The following is a 23,404-nucleotide window of genomic DNA, read 5'->3' on the forward strand; positions in this document are numbered from 1 at the left end:
TTCAATAAAACTCACTGGCAGTTTAAATGAATTTTGTGTTGCTATCAGTCTGAAGTGAACTATGTAGTTCCTAATAGCGTTGGTTAGTATTGTCACGTAATGATTTATTGTATTTTTTTTATTGTTACAATAAAAATGGAAAATGTTTTAAAAAAACAGAAGAAGAATAAAAGTAAAAGAAAGCAATCCAAAGGAACCAACTGATGTGATTAATGTAGGGTATTAATAGAGATGTTAATGCAAGCAACTAAGAGCTTCATTTTGAAAGTAATGTATTTTGCAACCACTGGAAATCAAAATGCATTAAAAATCTCAATTGAATTCCAATTTTTGTGCATGTTATTTTATAAATTATAGATACACATAAATGTTGTGTACATTATGTTATAAATCACGTACACAACATCATGTCATTTTTCCTGTCTTCCTCCGCTTACCCCTAACCAGTTGGGACGATGGCTGCCCCTCCATGAGCCTAGTTGTGCCACAGGTTTCTTCCTGTTAAGGGGGAGTTTTTCATTCCCAGCATCTCCAAAGACTTGCTCATAGGGTACTGTCTGATTGTTGGGTTTTTGTCTCTTATTGTGGGGTCTTTACGTTAACGTGTTAACCGCTTTGAGGCGACTGTTGTTCTGATTTGGTGCTATATAAATAAAACTGGATAGAAATTAAATACATGCATAATTTACATGGCAGTGATGACTTCATGTTAAGAATGCAGTGTATTTTATGGCTACAATTTAGGTAGTCCAGTCAATGTTGTATTTCAGTTTGGCTGGAATGTTGACACGCAAGTAGAGCAATCCTCGCTTTTTACCTTTTTTGGATTTTTTTTGTTTTTGTGTGTGTGTGTGTGTGTGTGTGTGAGTGAACTATGAGTTGTGAGGTATGCAATGACGTGGAACAAATGAACTCAGATAGTACTGGTTTGATGTTTAAACCTATTAGATCTGGTTTAACTTCCTGAAACATCCTGATCAACACATTTTTAGTAATAAAGAGTAGTTCATTAAATATAGTTGATTTGAATTCTTTGTTGTCACTGAGAGAAGGAAGTGCCTCTTTTACCTTTTAAACATTGTGTAGCTGCCTGCATTTTAGATTCTTTTCAGGCTTGTAACATTCAGGATGTGATGTTTACACACAACATGAAAAAAACCTGCTTAGTAAGATGTCTGTGTATGGGAATCAAGAATTATATAGAGATTTTAGTAAGTAAAACAACATTACATTTTGTTATATTGTTTATGTTTACAATTACACCTTTTATTGCTGCCCAGGAGGTTTTGGTAATGTTTGCTTGCATGTCATTCTGCCTGTAAACACGATTAGCTTGAAAAGTTTTGGGTGAATTTTGATCAACTTTTGTGGGGGGTGGAGTGGGGTACTGCTATCAATCATTTAAAATTTGGCTTACATCCACCAAGGTCTTCAAGGTCTTAATTAAAATAAATTGTGCCATATCCATATTTTCACTGAACTACAAACATAAAGTATATTGAAAACAAAACGAAACAAAGAAAACACAATGAACATATATAGAAAATACAGAACTACTCCCTTAAAAGTAAGTACTGCCCAGAGAGTGAGCTGCCTTGGCGGACGTTTGCACTCTTCGTGTGCTTCTTCTTGTATTTGTTTTGCAACAATAACCTGTGTGTGTGGGTTGCAGTAAGATGGTACATTTTTTGTTAGTGATAGTTTTCTCAGGTATTTCTACTGTGAAGGCATCCGGAGATACCTGTCAGCATTCTTTTTGAAACCGTGTACATAAAGAGGTCAAATGTGACATGATATCTTACACACACACACACACACATTGCATACTTCATTATATACGTTATATACGAATGAAGTCGGTGAGACCTGCAAAGGTTGATCTGTGTTGTCTGTGTAGTTTGCAAACATTATTTTCCTTGTTTAATGAGAACTAAAGAAGATGGTTGTTGGAATATTTTCTAAGTGCATTCATAGACAAGTTCATGCTAGCCTGGAGCAGCCTCTCCCTGTATGGGGAGTTATGCCTCCCACTGACACGGAAATTATGTAGTTGTCAACAGAACAGTGCAGTGTAAAAATGCAGATAATGTGGAGCATCTACATCATCTATTTTTGCATTTTTGAGTCTAGGTATCTCTTAGTCATGTGCAGAAAATCCTACAGTACAAAAAGATTAGAACTTGATCTTACTAACAAATCCTTAAATTGAGTCATAGCTGAGGATTTTTTTTAAGGCCACCAGAGTTACACAGAAACCGACAGACAGACGGACACACACACACACACACACACACACACACACACACACACACACACACACACGTGTGTATTTATATCCTTGTGGGGACATCTCATTGACACAATGCTTTCCCTAGCCGCTTACCCTAACCCTAACCATCAAAAATGAATGCCTAACCCTGACCCTGACCCTAAACCTAACCATAACCTAATTGTAACCCTGACACTAAAACCACATTTTGAGTCTCAAAAATGCCTTCAAACTCGTGGGGACCGGGATTTTGGTCCCCACGAGGGCTGATTGTCCCCACAAGTATAGTAAACTACCAATTTTTGGTCCCCATGAAGATGTTAATACCCGTCCACACACACACACACACACCCCTTTGAATGTAGATTAGCATTTAAACAGCCTGGAACGAGCTCACACAATGCTATACAGTACTACTGAAACAGACCCTCGTCACCTGATCGTATCATGTGCTCCTGACTTGTATTTTAAACTGAACACTAGCTTTGTTTTTGTGAAAAGAACAAAGAAAAGGGTCGGTATGTATGCCGGTAGGGTTTTACCTCAGGGGATGTTATAGCAATTGGCTGAATAAGCCTGTTAAGCATGTTTAGCGAGTGAGGGCTTGTACTAAAGCTAGCCAGTATTGTAGAGATCGATTGCTCCATAGGCCATTTCCATTGAAAGATTTGCATGTCAGGAAAACCCATGGATAGAAATGATAAAAAACGAATTATCTCAGAATTACATGCTAATCTACTGTGGAAAAATGTCAGTGATACGTGAATAAAATTCTAATTATCATTTGATTAATAAAAACTGTTGTTGACCAGTACTAAAAAGCTGTTGAACTCTCTTTCAGGTCAGTTTGGGAACCCTTTAAACAAGTATATTCGCCACTATGAGGGTTTATCATATGACACAGAAGCCTTGCACAGCCGTCACCAGAGAGCTAAAAGGGCGCTCTCTCCTCAAGACAGCACCGTGCAGCTGGACTTCCATGCACACGGAAGGTCAGTTTAAGTAGAAACACACAGCCTTCCTCATGTAGTTACTCTTTCTTTCTGTGCTGACTCAGTTCATGTCAAAGTCTATTCTTCTTGTGCTCAGTAATTTATATTCCAGCCCTAGGAACAAACAAGATGTATTTATTTTTATTACTCATTGGTTTGTTTTTTTTAAGTAATGTGAAACACCTTTTCATAAATTCTTACTGCTTTGTGTGTTGTGGTGATATTTATCAGGTTTTATTTTTTTAGTCTTGGTCTGTGCGCACTTTGTTGCCACTGCAAGATTATACTGCGCCTTTTTGCATGTATTTGCCTGTGAAATTGATAAGTGCAAGCTCTGTTGCCTAATGCCTTTATACATGACATATCGTGTATTTTGTGACTTGGTTATGCTGGTTCCCTGTTAAAACTAGAGCTCAAGCCAATATCAAATGTTTTTTTAGTGTTATCATACTGGCAGACATACAGTACATACCAGGGAATTGCAAAAGACCTAAAAAGTATAGCTTGTAGGATTTGATTTTCCTTTCTAGCTCTCATTATCATCTTGGAGATGGGCAGTGATATTTGAGATCAGTGATGCTTGGTGCTTGCCCGTCAAGATAATACATGGCTTGTTTTCTTATTAAGTATGTACAGCTAATAAATTACTATGGAAATTAATTTGCTCACCATGGTTTCAATTTGTGTTGGTTGTGGCTGTATATACAGAGCTGAGCTGAGAGAGGGAGTTGAAGTAGAAAGGTCAATGGAAAATATCTCTTTGTTATTTGGCTAAGATACTAGTTATAGTCCTTAAGATAAGACTTATTGCTCAAAGTTCAAACTCGGGTTTTTTCATGTTTCATTTTAACCTGAGAGATTCAGTTTTCATTTATATACATTATCCAAGGATGACCCTTCATCAAACCCATGTTATCTGAGTGCAGTGGTGCCACCCTTGTTTTGGAAACAGGCAACAACATAAATGTTCCCAGATTTGTATCAGCTGAATTTTTGCAATCTCCTGTAAAGGAACAACACTCTGCAACAAAAATGTGTAAGAATTACACATTTTCGCATGAACTTGTGAAACGCAGTTAAAGCAGTCAATGCTGTTAATTCATTTTGCAGAAGGTACTTTTAGTTGTGTTTACAAAAGGTTATTAAGAATTTAAACATTTGTTTTTAAAATGGCAATCGGACTGATACTACTTTAGCGTTTTTCTAATCGGAGTACTTTCTGTGACAGCCTCATTTACACATTCATGCAGGATTTTAACATTTGCATTTTTAAGCGCTTTGTCTAAAATTCACATACTCACACTCCAGTGGATACATTGGGACAACTTGGGTTTCAGTATCTTGCCCAAGGACACTTTGACTTGTATGGTGAGTTCCCAGTTGGAATTTTATTTTGACGAATGCCCCCTCAACTTGGATTTTCTACCCAGAAAGCCCGTTGTTAGCAATCCAAATGGGGGCACTGAACATAAAATGATAGCGAAACTGTTAATTTTTAATCTGTACTGCCACTGTTGTGTATTTGTGACTCACTAAATAAGGCATGCACAGAGGAGTGAGCAGGCTCTATCCACGAATGTGTTTTAAGTGCAAAAAAAAAATGCTGTATTGCTAGTGATAGCTGAATGGCTGTAGCTTCCTAAGAACTGAAACAAATCTTGTTTTTTCTGCTTTTTCTGAAGCATACTAACTTGAAATGTGGGATGCAGTAGTAGACTGGAAGAAACAGGGAACAAATAGTAGATGATCTGGTCTACCTCGTTAGCCACAGGTGCCCTTCTTTTGGTCAAAATGTTTGCAATGATAATAATTTGGAGCTTGTATTATTCCTAATCTACACAAATGAATTTCTAATTTAGCATGACATCCAATCATTTTAAATATGTTGATGCAGTCCATGTCTTTGTGAGACAGGTATATTTACTGAATAAAGAGGCACTGTAAGACTAAACTCTGTAAATGCTTAACAAAACCAAAGACGAGCAACATTGATTGTTTGGTTATTATTTATTCTAGCCCTGTCTATGTGAATACATTTATGAAACTAGATCCTGAATGATTTTTAAGATCAATACCAATATTTGGTGATTTTAAATTCCAATATATTGGCCAATATTTTTTCAGGCACATGAAACAAGCATCTGTTTATTATGTGTAGTTATTTATGAATACTTGCTCAAATATTATGACAATACAGTTTATAATCTTGTTTTATTGTCACAGGTTATGGATTACTCATTTATGTTCTGTCTGAGTCTGTGCAGATCAGCTGGTTGTTGTGTTTGTGGGTTTGAAACACATGTTGCCAGTAGGGAAGTTGCAAACTATGCAACTCAAACATTCATAAATCAGCTGAAGTGTGTTCCTCCTGTCTCTTCTTTCCTTTTTAAAAAATATTTAAATTAGTGGCGGTTATAAACTCTGATTCCAGTATATTCGCTAATGTTTTTACTGACGTTTTGTGCAGTGATACTGTTTCACTCCTTATTTTTTTTATTTCTTCTTTTTTTTCTTTTGTCCTTTCTTTCAGTTTTTTGGTATATTGATACCAGTGGCTTTTTACCCAACTTTTGTACTTTTTCCAGTTGTTGCTGAATCTTGCAGAACTTGTTAGCATTGCCTTATTGGGTTAGCCAGAAAATGAGATCACTCTCAAAAAATTCAGCTTATAGGAAAGATTCTGCTCAATCATCTGCATCATTTGTGAATCATAAAAAGCTCACTTGTAAGTAAAAGCCTTAGACTCTGCAGCAGCAGGAGCAGTAAATGGTCCACTGGTTACTCCACAAATACATAAGGGTGGGTGGTTCATGCTTGGGATCGACTGTATTCAGCATCCTAAATCCAGGATTTTTGACTGCGTAAGTGGATATCACTTCTTTAACCGTATGAGCTTTCCTTCAATTGCTTCCCTGTCTTGTTATATAGGTTGCCACTGTAAAGTGAGGCAGCTTTTTATCTATGGCCCTGGAACTGAGATTGGTCTGAGGCTCCGAATTTAAGGAGACACACTGTTCCTATTCCACTGTGTACTTTTCTGTCAGGTGGCGAAGGAGGCTTGTCATGCTTCCACTTTTAGTTTGAACTGAGTTTTTTACTTTACATGGCACAGTTGTCTGTTTGAGGTTATATTGAAGCATATGAGTAAAATTTAAGTGTTTTAAATGAAGAAGCTCACACTTGCAGGCTTATTTCATTTTCGTAGACTAGACATTTTGCACGTTGTGCAAAAGCGAAACTTAGATTAGTTTGAAAAGTCATCTAGCTCTACTGCCTGTTTTGGTGAGATAACCACTTCAACTCTCTGAGCATACTGCAGTTTCCAAAAACGGCTGCAGTATACCTGCTGTACATCAGTATGATTTATATTATGCAAGCATTAAGGAGCAAGAACTGCACAGATAATGCTGCCTACCTGTTACATTTGAGTTCTAAAAAGTTTCTTAGATTTTTCTTTGAAATAAGTGGACACTTAGCTTTACAATTCTGGCAACAGTTATAAAGTGTCCAGTTTTCTGCAGTATGAGGAGCTACAGAGATGTGGTTAAAAAAAAACAAAAAGTGAACTAATAATTGACCACTTTCTTTCAGCTTTTCAAAGCTGAGCAATAATATTAATAAAAGTAGCTGTACCACAGACTATAATACTATGCCACTTGACATTAAGCTTGTGTCTTATGTCCTCACTGAATTCATTTAGTGTGTGCAAATTAAGGCTAACACTCTCCCTTCTGTGAAAACTCAAGACCAGGCTGTTTGGCACTGTAGAGGTTTGTTGTAACGAGAGAAAAGCGTTCTTGTGTATGCCCACTTGCATGAGTATTTGTGGCCAGATCAGGTGACAGAAAAAGGCAAGTCACAGGGTCTCTGTGTAGGGCTTCTTTACAAAGAAAGTGCCATGGCAAGCATGCGCTAATGCAATGCTTGTGATTGTGATATAATTCACATTTCTTTGTAGTTTCTAACTTTGATTTAATAAGACACATAAGTGTTTTTTTTCCTTTTTTCCCCTTAAAGATATAAAAATATTTGACAAAAAACATGTTATTGTTATCATTATTATTATTATTATTATTATTATTATTATTATTATTATTGAAGCAGTCAAACAATGCGGCTTATCCATTAATGAATGTAAAAGTTAAGGTTCATACCACATTTTACTACTTTAACCAGAATCTCTTAGGATTGCTTCCCAGTTATATCTTGATTTCATCTCTTACTCTCCTCTCGTCCTTGTTTCCCACTCCTCTGCACTGATATTTAACAACTTCTGACCTGATTTGATTTCTTCCAATTAAGTAATTTGGTAATACTATGATTTTACGATGATTCATTGTGACCAAGCGACTTAATATTGTAAATAGAGCTCTATGTAGTGATAAGTAGATATTGCCCCCTTTTTAGTTGGAATTTTCTCTGTAGAAATGTCTTGAGGGCACCCCATTTCTGTATGCTTGGCCTGCTTACTAAGCAGTGGATGACTGTCAGATGCTTGATTCAGTATGTTCAGCAATTGGGATTTGTCTGAATAATTTAGCAGTGAGCTGCTGCTGTGAGACGAGTACCACTGGGTTTATCCTTAGATTCCTCTCTTCCTGTCTTGTGGCCCATGTTGATTTGTTGGTATTTTTTCTGGTCTCTTCTTTCTTTCTCTTTTTTGTCTAGGGCACTTTATAGTTTAGTGATTAGAAACATACTAAATGTGTTTATTTTTCCACACATTGCAGGAGAGACATGCTTCCCACTAAACCTGCTAAGATAGCTAAATCACATATACAGGTGCAGTTAAGCTGCATTGTTCTGCAAAGCCCAAGCCAACTGTTCAAGTCTTACTTCTTCATTTACTGCTTTGTTTTCTCCCCTTTCTTCGAATTTCCTGCTTCTCTGTTCTCTGAACACACTAAGCTCCTTTACTGAGTTGCTGCGCTCTGAACCTTGACTCACATGGGTGTCTACGGCTTGTGGCAGACATGATTGAGCCCCTGCAGTCTGTTGCTTCATGAACTTTGTGATGGAAAATTCTGAATAGGAAAGCCTTTTAGATGCTTTTTAGTGTATTTCTATACACCTTTTTTGCTATTGTTGCAATACAAAAGATGTAACCCACGATTCCTCTTTGCCAAGCTTCTCGATACACAGGAAACACTGCAAAAACTGTATTGTTCAACTGCTTCAGAAACAAGAGCAGCCACATCCTAAGTGTAGAACAGTTTTTTAACAGAATAACCAGTGGTTTGTGACTTCAGTGGTACACCTGGCCGCTGTGGGGAAGTTGTCGCAGAGGTGTTAACTTCTAAGATGAGGAGGCAAATGTTGCAAAGAACAGTTGCAGTTTTAAGGCAGTTAGGTTTTAGACTTTGTAAGGCTTCTTACCAACTAGTCATTCTCTTTTTGAACCCAACCACAGTGTATCAATCCCTGACGACTAACTCTAAATACATGACAGTGCAGGTTATATTTCTAAGTGAATAATTTGCTTTGGCTGTGACTGGAATAATATTTATGAAGACAGATTTATTGTTTTAGGGTCTGGCAATTGTAATGGGCGTGCCAGTATAAATAATAAGCCAAGGAAATTATATACTGTATCTGTTGCTATCTCTGTGTAACACTGCCGACTTCAAACAGCAGGTCATGTTGCAGCCATTGTTGTACAGGTTTAGCAGTTCTCTTATTTCAATGTCTCCTCTTCTGTGTCAAATATTTGATCCTTTATCTTTCTCTTGGCTTCAGCTGAAATGCTCTTTGGGCATAAAATCTGTAGACGAGGCCGGCTTGTGTTTGACTGCAAATCCACTTGATCCTTCTAGGTTATTATACATGTTTGTATCTATAAAAAGCATTCCTAATGACATAACAAAGTTTTTTTACCATACTGAATACAAACCAAAAGCAAGGCTGTTTCATTGAGCATATCATTTGGTACAATGAACCAATACATGGAAAATAAACAGTAATAAAAAAGGGGTGTGAAATGAAAACTGGACTGGGAAAAACTGAATGCAGGCCGAAAAGTCATCCTGGTGAGGGAAATCCTGAACTGTCTGAGCCATGAATAATGCCTTGCTTTCTAACTCTGCCAGACACTCCCTGATACGTACTGCGCAGAGCATTTATCTGCATTTTGTGTTTTCATTTTGTTTTGCTTCATGAATGTTGTGTAGAAATGTTACTGTAAGATCCTTAGTCTGAAACAAACCTGTATACTGGAACATCAAGAAAACTTCACGGCATACACTTTGTTCTCAGTGGTATAACGTCCTCTATGACCTGAGATTATCTTAGCTTTGGTTTGGAGACTAATGTGCAGCTGAGGGATTGAAGAACATGCACACATCCTGCCCGACTATGATTAATCTCATGATTAATCTCATTACTATGCCTGCCTATAAGGGCAACTGTGGTATTTAAAATGAGTAAAAAAAAAAAAAAAGGTGTGGAGTACTTTCAAAATCTGTTAAACAGCCTACTTTAGCTTAAAGATTTCCTGCTGTGAACAGCTTTTTGGCCTTACTGATGATTGTGTAAACACACCAAAGCCAAAAAGGTCTTGAGCCATTTAAGGTTAATACTGAGTCATGTGGAGGAATGTATAATTTGTCAGGAGATTTCTGATAAGGAGTTTGCATCTGAACTGCTCAAGCCTTAGAACCACTAACTTCTCAGAAGTGCCTCATGTGAGCGCCATGTGACGTTTGCCTTTTTGCCTTTGACATCATTCTCATCATTTCCACTGAAAGCATTACATAAAACAGTGTCTGTGCACTTGCAAGGTTCATGTGGTTTTCCTTGTGACATAATTCGTCTGACTCACTGAGCTGCGTACTTGGTAACAACACTAGAACGGTGAACTTCTGTAAACATTAGTAAAGTAAATAAGGCTGCTTTCTCAGCTTCCTGTTGTATATTTATTCTAAAAATCTTCAGTAAGAGGATGACAAAAACACTGTCAACACTGTGAATTATGAGTGTCTGTCTGCAGGACTGTTGTCCACATGTAAATGTTAAAGTACAAAGTTTGAATGTCGTGTTAGACATTTAATGTAATTGGACATTGTTTCCTATTCTTTTCAGACATTTTAACTTGCGGATGAAGAGGGATTCAAAGCTGTTTTCTCCAGATCTTGTCATTGAGGTGTCAGGGGAGGAGAACCCGATTGATACATCACATATTTATAGTGGAGAACTGTATGGTAAGTCATGAGTCGTGTGTGTGTGTGTGTGTGTGTGTGTGTGTGTGTGTGTGTGTGTGTGTGTGTGTGTGTGTGTGTGTGTTTTAAAGGTAGTGTATCCGATTCATTTGTAGCATTGTTGTTTTTCAATTTAAAGCCTCTTTGTATTACCTTTTGGGTGACTTCTCAATTGAAACGTTGTTAAATGTGCAGAGTAAACAACAAATCACAAGCCAAATCACACAGGACTTATTTTTAGCTTTTTTTCCAGTTCTTCCTGCTGCTCTTATTTCCCTCCCTTCCTGGACATCTTCCTGCTGCCTGTTTCCAGTAGAGTTCAAATGAACAAGAGGAAAAGCAAGGGTGTTTGTTTTTTAGTGATTGGTCTGCATCAAACAAACAGATGGGGAGGAGAGGTGTATACTCCTCCTTGAATATTTTCTGAGCTGATAAGAAGTCAGCTTCTTTAAACCACTGAGTAACATTTTAAAGTTATTCATGATGCATAACTAATCCACACATGTAACAAAGCAGGAAAATCACAGCGTGAATAAAGTTGTTTTCACACTGGTGCTTTGTAGTTACCTTAAATCAAACCTTTTGTTTTTTTGGCACTGTTGTGCAGTTCATTTGTGCATGGGAGCTGCACTGGGGAGCAGTCCAAAAACCACTGTAGCCAGATCCTTTGGAGGAGGTGATCTTGATCTGAACAGAAGGAGAAATAAAGGAATAAGACGCAAAATCCTCATTTCAAAGCAAAACAGGAAATGACTAAATGAGAAAATATTGATGTGAACTGTGACGCTTAAGAAGACGTCAGACTAGGGAACAGGGGAACCAATAAACTAATACAGAAATGAGTCAGAGGGAGGAACAGGCAGTGAAGTAAAACTAACATTCATAAAAATCAAAACTTTAATCAAACGGGTCACAAAACTGAAATTCATAACATGAAAAACCATAAAACAAAAACAGCAATCAAAGACTTAAAGTCGGAATCCAAAAGTGAAAAGAAAAACAAGCAAAGAAAAAATCCCTGACAAAAAAGCAAACCTCATACTCTAGAAGCAGTACAACAGACAATAAAACCGTAAAACAGAAACCCATATTAGCCAAGCCATCATCATCATCATCATCATCATCATCATCATCATCATCATCATTATTCCTCATATTGATCGCCCTCTCTCTCTCTCTCCTCGCTTGTGTTTTCAGGTTTTCATGTGTTTTTTTTTTTGTTTGTTTGTTTGTTTTTTTTAACAGTTTTGGTTCGAGTGGTTGTTTATTTGTCCACTTTGGCATGTTAGTCTTTTTTTTTAAATTTACTTGCAACTTTAGGCTACACAAAAAATGACTTGTCTTCATCTGCTGACCCTCTTCCTCTTATATGTTTCAGGAGAAAAGGGCACACTGACACATGGCTCTTTGGTTGATGGGCGATTTGAGGGCTTCATTAAAACCCAACAAGGAACATACTATGTTGAACCCTCAGAAAGATACCTACAGGACAGGAGTGTGCCCTTCCACTCTGTCATTTATCACGAAGATGACATCAGTAAGTAGGCACTATATTTACATTTGTATTCTGAGGTTTAGTATAGTGACCAATACTGATGTGCGGATCGATCCTGAAATATCGATTCCTCCGATCATTTATGTTCTAGAATCGATTCTCACATTAAAATATCGATATTTTAGTAATTTAGAGTAAATTTGTAGTTTATCATTAACAGGAACACAGTGGAAAGAAACTATAACATTCGGATTGTCTACATTCAAAGGAACTACTTTCTCTTCCGCCTTTCATAGTCATGTGCGAAATACGGCTGTATAAATGTCTCGCAGCCCCTTGGCGTGCGCACTCACAACAATGGCTGAGCGTAATTGGAGTCATGTACGGACTTATTTTACCTCCACAAACAGCTGAGACGTGGTTTGCGATACATGTGGCAAAAAAGTGCTCCAAGAGGTGTTGTGGCCATACTAGGGAGACATTCAAAAGGGCTGGGGGGGGGGGGATACATTTTACAGGGTTTATTTATCGGATAAAATACGTTAAATGTCACCGTTATTATTGGCCGGCCCGGAAACAGCTGGGGTGTCCAAATTCAGAGGCTGCTTCCACCTGAGGACCCGGCCTTCGCGGTCTAAAGAAAGCCGGGTAGTACGTCACGAGCTCCCTCGGTGGAGTGAAACTCTGCCGTCTGCTCCTTGCTATCTAAAATATAACCGGGCACTGACGTAAACTCTCAACCGTCTCACACTTCTGTTTAATCATTTCCTGTTTGACGTTTATTCAGCTGTGTGAAAACCCCAGAGTAACCCTCCCGAGGGATTAATAAAGTTAAAATTAATTTAATCTAATCTAATAACTTTAATCTCAGCCAAACCGATTTACTCACGAACAAATAAAACACTGAAAAAGCCAAACAATAACATTTTTAAGTTATCAAAGTGACTTATATATCATGTTTAACCCGAGTAGTGAAAGACAGCGGGGGTTTGAAAACGATGTGTCGGTCGGCTCAGATATTTGAAGTTTACACAGCTACATTCTCACCTGAAAATATGTTAAAAGTTTTTTTGCGACCCAGAAAGAGAAATAAGAGTAATATTAAAACTAAGTATCTGCCGCCATTGTTGGAAACTGGAATTGACTGGGCCGCGCTATGAATTCTGCGATATGGTTTTTCAATTTTGTTGCCAGGGTGGAAAATCGGGAAAAATTCGGGAGAATGGTGGCTCCGGGAGATTTTTGGGAGGGGCACTGAAATTCGGGATTCTCCCGGACAAATCGGGAGGGTTGGCATGTATGGTTGTGGCAACATCACTAACCTTGTCAAACACCTCAGAGTAAATCATATCACAGAGTATGACGAGCGTATGTTGAGGCGAACTGAAGAGAAGGAGAGGGACAGGTGCTGTTAGGGCGAGACAGACGTCTCTCATGGAGTCCTTTACTGCTGCAGGCAGGCAAGGTGTTCAAATAGCGCACAACTTCAGTTTTTTTATTTCTATATGATGAACTCTGCATTATTAAGTGATAAGAACAAGTAATCTGATGTCCTGTAAACATTATGATGCTATCATTTGAGATACAATAAATAAAATAAGTTTTTGTACAAAGTATCGGTATCGGATCAGTATAGTCGATACCACCATGAATATTACTTGGTATCGGATCGGAAAGAAAATCAGTGGTATCGCACATCACTAGTGACCAATACATGAAGCTTGTTGGACAAGTCTGAAACATTTCTTTATAGAAAAGCTTTCTTTTTATACCCCTGGCAAATGTCATTAACTTGGTGAAGAAGTGTTAAATACACAAAGGAAAATTATGTTATATTTTTTAAATAACAAAGTGAAATAGAATTTTTTATTCTATTTTTAATTTTTTTGGGGGGGTTATTCAGTTGCAACAGAAGCTGTTGAATCAGCGTGCCAGACAAACGCTTGGGGCCTTAGACTGTTGGGGGCTCTCTAAAGAGTAACAAGCTTATCTTCCTCCTTAATCTTAGCTGGGAAATTGCATAAATGAGCCCATTTTCGTAGCACACCAGCTGTTTCGAAATGTGAGACTGTCTTGCCTGCTGATAACACATTTAAATAATTGACATTTGATCAGAATATGTGATTGATATCTATGCTGTCCAAATAACATTGTTATTATACATTGAGACTAAATTGGTACTTGAAATTCATATTTAATAGTTTAGTTTATGAGCTTAAAACTCAGTGAAGGACAGAGTAGTAGTAGTAGTAGTAGTAGTAGGTTATTGTTCAGCATTCTGAGTCATAGACAGGGTGTTCAGTATCTATTGAAAACTGGATCGGAGAATGTAAATGGCTTACATCCACTGCTTTTGTCAGGCTACAGAGCTATAGAACCAGGACACTGCAAGTTTCTCAGTGTTTTCGATGAAGATGAGCAAATCTGAAATTATTTAGAGGTTGATTTCGACCAAGCTCCAAAAACATGTGCACAGTGCGTGAGTCAAAATGCAGTTCAGTAACTTGGGACTTACAAATTTAGTATGAAGGCTCTTTCATATGGGAACAGGCATGCAGTGCGCTAACTGCGAGGTTGAGTTCCAGCCCAAAAGCTCTATGTTGAGTTGGCTGCTATACTGACGGTCTTCATGTGTACTAAATTACATTCTGCATTTCTGCTGGTCGCACAAATGTATGCAAGTGCTCCCTGACTGGGGGTGCATTTAGCAGCATGGCAGAGAATCTAATATGAACCCTGTGGTGGCTTTAGACTAGCACACAAACACACGTCTAAACACATACACTGGTATATACTCTGAATCTGCTGAAGGAAATTTAGGAAATATGGATTTAGAGTCTCAGACTGTGCCTAATGATTTGTTGAATTCATGTTCTAACAGCAGGAGCATGAAATTCTGTCACTAATGAGATAGAAGAAGCATATTGGAAAAATTAAACCAACAAATGGTACAATATAAAAGTTCAGCAAGTGCACTTATTTAAAAAACAAAAAAATAATGCTGTTATCCCTATCAGGGCCGTCTCCTCTTAGCGAGAAACCACTCAAAACATTGCAAGAGCCTTCCCTCTTGACCGCCTCAGGTTTGCATTTGAGACATGTGATACATCTCTGCCATTTTTAGCACAGCAAAGGTAGATGAGCAGTCAGACAACAGCATGTGCCACAGGTTAGGTTTACAGTGAGTTTCCCAGGGCATTACAGTAGAGCTCAGTATTTATAGTGTGACCCTGGGGCTCTAATTCAAAGCCCACAGCTCCTGTGAATGTCATAGTAAGAGAGGAAGTTGCTCCTTGTCGTACTTCTCCCCTGATGTGCCACTTTTCTCCCGCTGAAAACTGTTTGTGGTCTTTGGACCAAAGCTGGAGACCTAGCTTTCCTCATTATTGTTCATCCTGAACAATGAGTTTAGGTCAGTTTGACAAAGAAGTTCATGTTTGCTTTCAGCACAAGTTTGTGGTCAATGGTGAAATTCGGTGGTAAGAGAAGTGCTGGGAACTATGTAAGAAAACTACCCTCAGTGGGATAACTGCCACACTTTAATGAAGTGCTAACTTTACTCTTTATGAGGGTAATCAAAGAAAAGGTTTTGTCACAGTTTCCACAGTGGAATTTATGACTTCTTCAATTTCCTAAGACACATCAAGTGGAACTGAAATTGTTTATGTGGTGCTTTCATTAATTCATCCTTCTTCCCTTAGTGTTGCAACTATAATCAACTCGTATTTGCCCTTTTAAATTTTCTACTTCCCTACTCATCATTGCTAATCAAGAGTTAAGTAGCACATCAACTTGTGTGGAAGTGTGTTTTTCATTAAAACACTTCTGCTGCATAGTCCCTGCTAACATCTGCATTGGGTTGTAAAGATAAAACAAGATGTTCTTTCTGGCTGTGTACTGTGATTTTTAAAACTCAAATATGTATTTATCAGACATATTTTTTAAAACTTCTCTGAACAATTTTAAGGTAGTCGGAATGTATCCTCCTTGTTTTGAGATAATTAGGTGACATTTTTATGAACCTTGAAGGTCTTGTGAGCTAATGCCACGAGGAGGCATCTGCCTGCCTAGTTGCCCTTGTCTGTCTGCCCACAAATCATAGGAATTGCTACTCTTCCTATAGATTTGTACAGAATTTAAGCAAACTTATAAACAGTGATCAGCTAATGGATCTTCACCAAGGCTTTGCTTAAGATGAGGGTCATATTTGTCACCTTACGAGGAATTTTTCATTTTCCCAAGAATTCCTGCTGCTTGCACAGTGTCAGTCATGTTTTAATGAAAGCTGCACACAGTGATCACCCAGTGAGACTTCATCAGGACTGTGCTCAAGCTCAAGGTCACACATGTTGTTTTATGGGCAATAACCTGTGAATTGTGATGGATCTTGTGCTGTCTCATTGACGTTGTGGTTTTCAGATGACTGTGAACTGTACGTGGATAGTACCCAGCAGTAAAACTGCTCACAACAAACTGGGGGATTTTTTGTGTGAAGTTTCTGTACAGTTTTTTATGCAGGTATCAGTGAAATGGGTGGAGAAGGCTGATTCTTTTTATTTATTTATTTTTTTAAGACTCAGAGGAGCCTTTGCTTCTGATTTGGCCTTTCTCTTAAGCTTTTTACTTCTGTCCAAACTGCAAAAGTCTTTTGATTAGCAGTTGAATGAAACACCATTCACTGTGAGGACAAAGACGACTTTCTTTGAAAAAAAATTCAAAAGCACATTGCACACAGTGTATTTGGTCGTTTCAGTGAGTTAAAAGAGGAGACGACGGACCTGTTTTCATTTAGGAAACATGTTAGATTTCTGAAGTCAGTGTTATTGTTTATGACACCATTATCTGTTATGGTGTCAATAGTAATATGCAGAAACATTGAAATCCAACATTCACAAGGCTTCACTCAGTGTTGAACTCTGGATCTGCTTGTAGTCTTAACGAAGCGTAGTGTATTTTGTTCATATGAAAACAGAGACTTTCAGTCAATTTTTAGATATGATCAGTGGAGCCCGTGATTGTAAATATGCAAGAATTTCTTTTCCATTGCTGTAACATGATTGGTTTGTTTGAATTTTGTATTGAACTTGAGCAGGCCCTAATTTCCTTACAGTGGTGGTCTATTGGTTTTGCTTAACATCTGGGCAGCACGGTGGAACAGTGGTCAGGCCCGTTGCCGGTCCTGGGTTTGCCTCCCACTTGGCCTTTCTCTGTGAAGTTTGCATGTTCTCCCCGTGTTTGGGTGGCTTGTAGTGACACAAATTGGTTCTCTTTAAGTTTTCTCCATGTGAAAACAAACCAAACCAGGGGGAAAGGCTGTAAGTTTACAAACTCATCAACTGATTCAAAACAGAGTAAACAAACTATTGGTGTGAAAGAGCCCGCAGATTACAAAGCAATTTAAAATGAAACCAAATGTTCCTGCAAACTCTGTCAGTCTCTACTTTATTTTGTGGCTTTTGAGCCAGGTCATAACAATTTTTTTTGCCTTGATTTTGTTAATAAATGAGAAAAGAGGCCTAGTTGCACATATTTTTAACTAGTAAAGTCAGGGCATGCATAATGCCTTTCTCTTCTTGTACTGAATGTTAAAATAAAGATATAAATGACTGATGAAGATAACTGAATGGATATGGTGAAAGGCACTCAAGAAAATTTTTCTCTCCTTCTGTCTGACAGATTACCCTCATAAGTATGGTTCAGAGGGTGGCTGCGCAGACCACTCTGTGTTTGAGAGGATGAAGAAGTACCAGGCATCAGCAGAAGAGCCAGCCAGAGTAAGTGTCATTAAGAACAAGAGAACAAGAACAGTTGAACAGATAAATACAGGCAGACAAGACTCGTGATATTACATGAGCTTACTTCCACCTTACCTTACACTGTTAGTTAACAGCAAGGTGGAAGTGTTTGACCTTACTTAAAATGGCAATATAAACTTTTTAGCCCAGGAATTTTTTAGGGGATAAAAATGTTGGATTGTTTTCAAAACCGGAAATGTGCTTATTTCCCCAGACGCCATTGAACTATGCTATCGATAACAAGCATAACATAACATTTTCTGTCCAGGATGTGACACGTGTGTTGGAAGATGAGGAATCTAAAGATATTCCTGTCATTTTGAGAAAGAAGAGGGCGACTGGTAAAGAAAAAAACACCTGTCAGCTCTACATCCAGACTGACCATTTCTTCTTCAAACGCTACGGCTCAAAAGAGGCTGTCCTTGCTCAGGTATGAGGAAATGCAGTATGTGAAATCTTTGTTTTCTTTCTTTTCTTTTTTTTTAATTAAAAAGGCCTGTTTTGCTTATTTGCTGATTAGCATTAGCTCAAACCCCTTCCCTTGTTTTAGCTGCTGCCTCCCAGTGACTTCATGCTGGATTACCAAATCAAAACATTTCTGTGGAGTCGGATTTTTGGGCTAACTTGCTGCTGCTACATCCTGACAGCAGATTTTAATTTCCTAATCCGTAACTTATACTTTTAATACGTTTAGCTGGACAGACGTTCGTAATCCTTAATCCATTCATTCTTAATGTTTTAGCTTTTTTCATAGCTGACCACAAAGTCAAACTTGGCATCTAACATTCATAGGCTGAAAACAAATGCCTACTTATGTGGTGTGTTGAATGTAGCATTATTCTAGTAGCAGGGAATTTAGCCAGTAACCTGTAGCAGAGATGAGGAGCTGCAGAGATTTGGTAATCTTATTTATTTATTTTTTTTTAAATTTTAAACCTAATAATTCACTGCTTTTTTTTCACTGCTGTACCTGTGTTACTGCTAATCTAAAATGTTGCACTCCCTGCAGATCTCCAGCCACGTAAAGGCTATTGACACCATTTACCAGGGCACAGACTTCCAGGGCATACGTAACATCAGCTTCATGGTGAAAAGAGTCAGGGTGAGTTTGATCTTGACATTTAGGGTCTCAAACTTCAGGCCAGCCACCATTTATAGTCCTAAAATAAATAAAGTGTTAAATTATTATGTTTGTTTACCATTATTTAATATGCTAGAAGTAGTTCATTTGATTTTTTATCTAATACCAGACCTCATTTGTCATTATTAATAACAACTAAATCAACCTGCTGATATTAAAAGTGGAAGTGATCTGTCTACTTGCCTGGGATCATTCTAAACTAATCTCCTTCATTAGGGTAGTTTTGTTTTCCTACTTTTCCTTGAGATTGTTTAACTCTTTCTCACAGATCAATACCACAACTGAAGAAAAGGACCCCAGCAATCCTTTTCGCTTTGCCAACATTGGAGTGGAGAAGTTTTTGGAGCTCAACTCTGAACAGAACCACAATCAGTACTGCCTGGCCTACGTCTTTACTGACAGGGACTTTGATGATGGCGTGCTTGGCTTGGCGTGGGTTGGGGCTCCCTCAGGTTGGTACCAGACACACACACAGAGCTCTGGTAGTGACTTCCTGTGTTGCTCAGAAGCATTTAAAGTGTTTGGGTGTTTTGTAACACACCTTCACATTACTTCTATAATCATATTTGCTATCATGCCAGTTATCCATACTACACATTATAAATTTATTTATTAGTCTGATCATTTTATTTTTTAAGATCACTTTGGTTCAAGAAACCAGATCTCAGTGTCAGTAGTTTGAATAGTGCTACCGCATCAGCCATAAAAAGGCCGACGGGGTATTGCTGTCACCCTGCTTGGCGTGCGGGCAACCAGGCGGGGAGACATGGACATCTAAGTTTGTGAATGCGATAACTCGAGAATGAAGAGATGTAGGAGTTTCAAACTGATACCATATGTGCATTGACTAAAAATCTTGGAAAAGTTATAATCTCACTGATTTCAGCTGTTAGGTCAGAGGTCAAGTTTTCAGAAAATTTTGTGAAATCAAGAATGAGGGGACATAGGATTTTGAAATTTATACTGTAGGTGCATCTGCTATGAGGCTGATAGGTACCACTGGACACTGCCAGTATTTCTTTTTTTCCTGTGGTGATCAGAGGACCCAGAGTAAATGTTTGTTTATATTCTGGCAATGCTTTGAGACCACAAGAATCTGCACAGATGGCCATTTGTATTAAGAACTATCCTAATTTCTTTATATTTATGTATGTGAGAAAAACTGTTGCTCTTGAAGTGCAAAGTATGCCAGTAGCCTCTCTTTCCTGTTGGATTTCATGCTGTGGTCTTCCCACAGATTGCTCATATAGACTGGCTTTTCCCCCACATTTGTAATTGATTGTTGTGTTTGGTGCTTCTTTCCTCTCCTTTTGAATTAGCTTGGATACCATTTCAACATGAAGTATACAGCTACAAACCCAGACGATCAATCCTGGCGTATTAGCAAAACTGTAAGCTGAAAGAATTGATTGAATAAAAGACATGGAGAATAGATTGGTTGCAGTGAGCTGTGTGGTGATTGATTGAACAAAGGAAGTCTAAAAAAGGCTTTCAGGCCCACTGGTGAAGCACAGCTAATGTGTGAGTTCATGTGACTAGTTGTCATGGGTGGCTTCAGTGCAGGGTTTACACAATTGCACAGGTAAAGAGTGCAATATGTAGTAAAATGTGCAGTCAGTCTCATGGTCACTTTACACAGAATGGACACGTTATTGCTTGAAGTGGTCTCATGTTTCTATGTAGCTGGAAGTGGTCTCCGAAACTTTGGATTTCTGGATATTGGGAATTGCAGCACGACTGGGAAAGTGCTTTTTGTTAAGCGTGATACCCAATATACCCAAAACAAATTTTTATTTTAGATAATTTAACAGACAAATAAAGCAAAGAAACTTCAGGGTCTAGATGTATTCAGGGTCTTAGACTTGCCGACGATTCATCCCGTTTCAGATTATAGTTCTCCTGTTTTAAAACATTTAAAACAAGTTCCTTAATTTATTGGACAACCCTTAAAAGACTTTATCGTTTATTGGTTAAACCCGTATACAAATAAAACATTCTCCATCTGTTAATTACTGTAGTTTATGGTTCACTGATTTTCATGAGTTCTTTTCGATTAACTGTGGAGCAGTTACCCTTGCTGAAACTACCAGCATCTCCATGCCCTGCTACTGTGTGTCTGTATGTATGTGTGTATTTTGTCTATATTGAACCAGAGGGGTGTACAATGGGTTGGTGAGCTAAAAGTAAGGTTTTGTCATCCACAGAGATGGCTAAGTCACTGTTAACACTGTGATTCACAGTTTTAGTTGCAATGTTTTCACGTAATGTTTTATTTATAGCATGTTTTAACTGGTATTCTCTGCTGGGCGAATAGCTTTCATATGCGCAAGCTGTCAAACCGTACCATACCAACATCAGGAATGGAGCCCAGATGTAAAGTAACAGCAGCACAGACTGTTGCATTCATGTGTGTATTCAGTTGGTGATGCAGAAAATATAAAAATGTTGTTTTTGCTTAAATCTGCTGCTAAGTTGCCTTTGACACTGCTGGAATTGCAGCTGCTAAAACACAGAACGCATACTAAGAATACCTGTTTAAAAGTAAAATTATTTTCACTTTGATCTGTGATTTCCACGTTTCCTTTATTAGGCTATGGGATAATAAAATGAAATAATAAAATATATACACTTTAAAATTTCAGAGCTGTCACATTAAAAATAAACTGCAGCAGTGAGAGCGCATTTGGCTTTAAAATAGTTAACTTAAAATGAAATGTTTATTTTATTGCTCTGTGGACTGAATTCCCAGTTTAATTATTTTCTGCAGCATTAATTTTGTGTCTTATTTACAACAGGATTGCATTTTAATGTTGTTTTCTATTCTCTATACATATTTAGCACCGTTTTATCATCGTCATCATTAAAGTGTTTCTGACTGGAGTAGGCGGAACTCATATGGGTCATTTTGTACAGATTAAGAATTATGATGGACTTCTAAACATGCTCAGAAGGCCCGGTTCAACAGAACGTTGATAACCACTGTTGAGATACACATTATCTCCAACTGGACTTTTAGGTTTTGTCTAGCAAGCAAATTCAAAGAAATCCTGGCTGTGTTTAACCTGTTAATGCAGTGCACCCTTTATTTTTACCGCAGGAAGCTCTGGGGGAATTTGTGAGCAGAGCAGAAAATACTCAGATGGAAGGACAAAGTCTCTGAACACTGGTATCATCACAGTGCAGAACTATGGCTCACATGTCCCCCCCAAAGTGTCACACATCACCTTCGCTCATGAGGTCGGACACAACTTTGGCTCACCTGTAAGTACTATTATTTAAATCCCGGCCTTTGCCAGTAGCCTACTTTCTCTTGCCAAGCTGTATTTATTCTGTGGAACTTTCTCAGAACTCTGCTTTTCTCTTTTGCTTGCCTACTATTTCATAGCATGACTCTGGTAGCGTATGCACCCCTGGAGAGTCTAAGGAGCAAGGACAAAAGGAGAGAGGGAACTACATTATGTATGCCAGAGCCACATCAGGGGACAGGCTCAACAATAACAAGTTCTCAAGCTGCAGCATCGGGAATATAACCGCTGTTCTACAAAAGAAAAGAGATAGCTGTTTTGTCGGTAAATTCTCTTATGTGATAAAATAAATAAAAGGATTTTGTTATCTGTTGCGTGTGTGTGTGTGTGAGAGAGAGAGAGAGAGAGAGAGAGAGAGAGAGAGAGAGAGAGAGAGATGCTCTTTCAGTCTGTTGTTTCTGTGTGTACAGAGTCTGGCCATCCTATCTGCGGTAATGGTCTGGTGGAAGAGGGAGAGCAGTGTGACTGTGGCTACCAAGACCAGTGTAAAGACAACTGTTGCTTTAGTGCAGACTCAGGGGATGGCGAAAAGTGCAAACTTAGACCCGGCAAAGTCTGCAGGTAAGATTTTGTGATGAACTGTTGATTGTGGTATTAGTGAGCACAGAACACAGCTGTGAACTGGGCAGCATTTGTTTGACTTTTGGTTGCATGGTTTTCATTGTTTTTATGCAGTCCCAGCCAAGGCCCCTGTTGCACAACAGAATGTACTTTCAAGACCAATAATGAGGTGTGCAGACCAGATTCTGAGTGTGCCAATGAGGGCAGGTGTGGTGGAAATACTGCTCTGTGTCCTGCCTCACAGCCAAAGGACAATTTCACCTCTTGTCATAAAGATACACAAGTTTGCATCAATGGGGTATGCTCATATAATCGGCTTCATGTCTTGTTTTCCCGCTTTGTGAGTTTGTATCATAAGTTAAAGTTTTTGTTTTTTGAAATAGGCCTGCACTGGTTCTGTTTGTGCAAAGCACGGACTGGAGGTATGTAGCTGTGCTAAGGAGGATGGCAAGGATGAGGCAACTGACCTGTGCCATGTGTGCTGCCAGGAGAAAAGTGAGTGTCTGATTGTTCACATGTCAAATTATACACTAAGTATAGTCATTTTAAACTAGAATTATCTGACGTGTAGCATAAGTGACTGTTGGTTTTAATGTTTGCTTTTAGTCATGAGAACATCTTTACGATTAAAACATTTTCTTGGTAATACAGAT

General features: G+C 38.3%; 1 protein-coding gene across 1 annotated transcript in view; it reads left to right on the top strand.

The window, feature by feature from the left end:
• The window catches only part of adam10a (ADAM metallopeptidase domain 10a), a 30,846-nt gene that overhangs the window by 2,598 nt on the left and 4,844 nt on the right, over positions 1-23,404 (top strand). The window contains exons 2-13 of the mRNA XM_063475904.1: positions 3,111-3,261; positions 10,339-10,457; positions 11,833-11,991; positions 17,626-17,723; positions 18,013-18,174; positions 18,754-18,846; positions 19,154-19,337; positions 21,983-22,146; positions 22,271-22,454; positions 22,601-22,751; positions 22,866-23,049; positions 23,135-23,246. Of these exons, the coding sequence (XP_063331974.1) occupies positions 3,111-3,261; positions 10,339-10,457; positions 11,833-11,991; positions 17,626-17,723; positions 18,013-18,174; positions 18,754-18,846; positions 19,154-19,337; positions 21,983-22,146; positions 22,271-22,454; positions 22,601-22,751; positions 22,866-23,049; positions 23,135-23,246 (1,761 nt within the window). The remainder of the gene's footprint in view (positions 1-3,110; positions 3,262-10,338; positions 10,458-11,832; positions 11,992-17,625; positions 17,724-18,012; positions 18,175-18,753; positions 18,847-19,153; positions 19,338-21,982; positions 22,147-22,270; positions 22,455-22,600; positions 22,752-22,865; positions 23,050-23,134; positions 23,247-23,404) is intronic.

The sequence above is a fragment of the Pelmatolapia mariae genome, linkage group LG1 (genome assembly GCF_036321145.2).
Source record: "Pelmatolapia mariae isolate MD_Pm_ZW linkage group LG1, Pm_UMD_F_2, whole genome shotgun sequence".
In the NCBI taxonomy this organism is placed as follows: domain Eukaryota; kingdom Metazoa; phylum Chordata; class Actinopteri; order Cichliformes; family Cichlidae; genus Pelmatolapia; species Pelmatolapia mariae.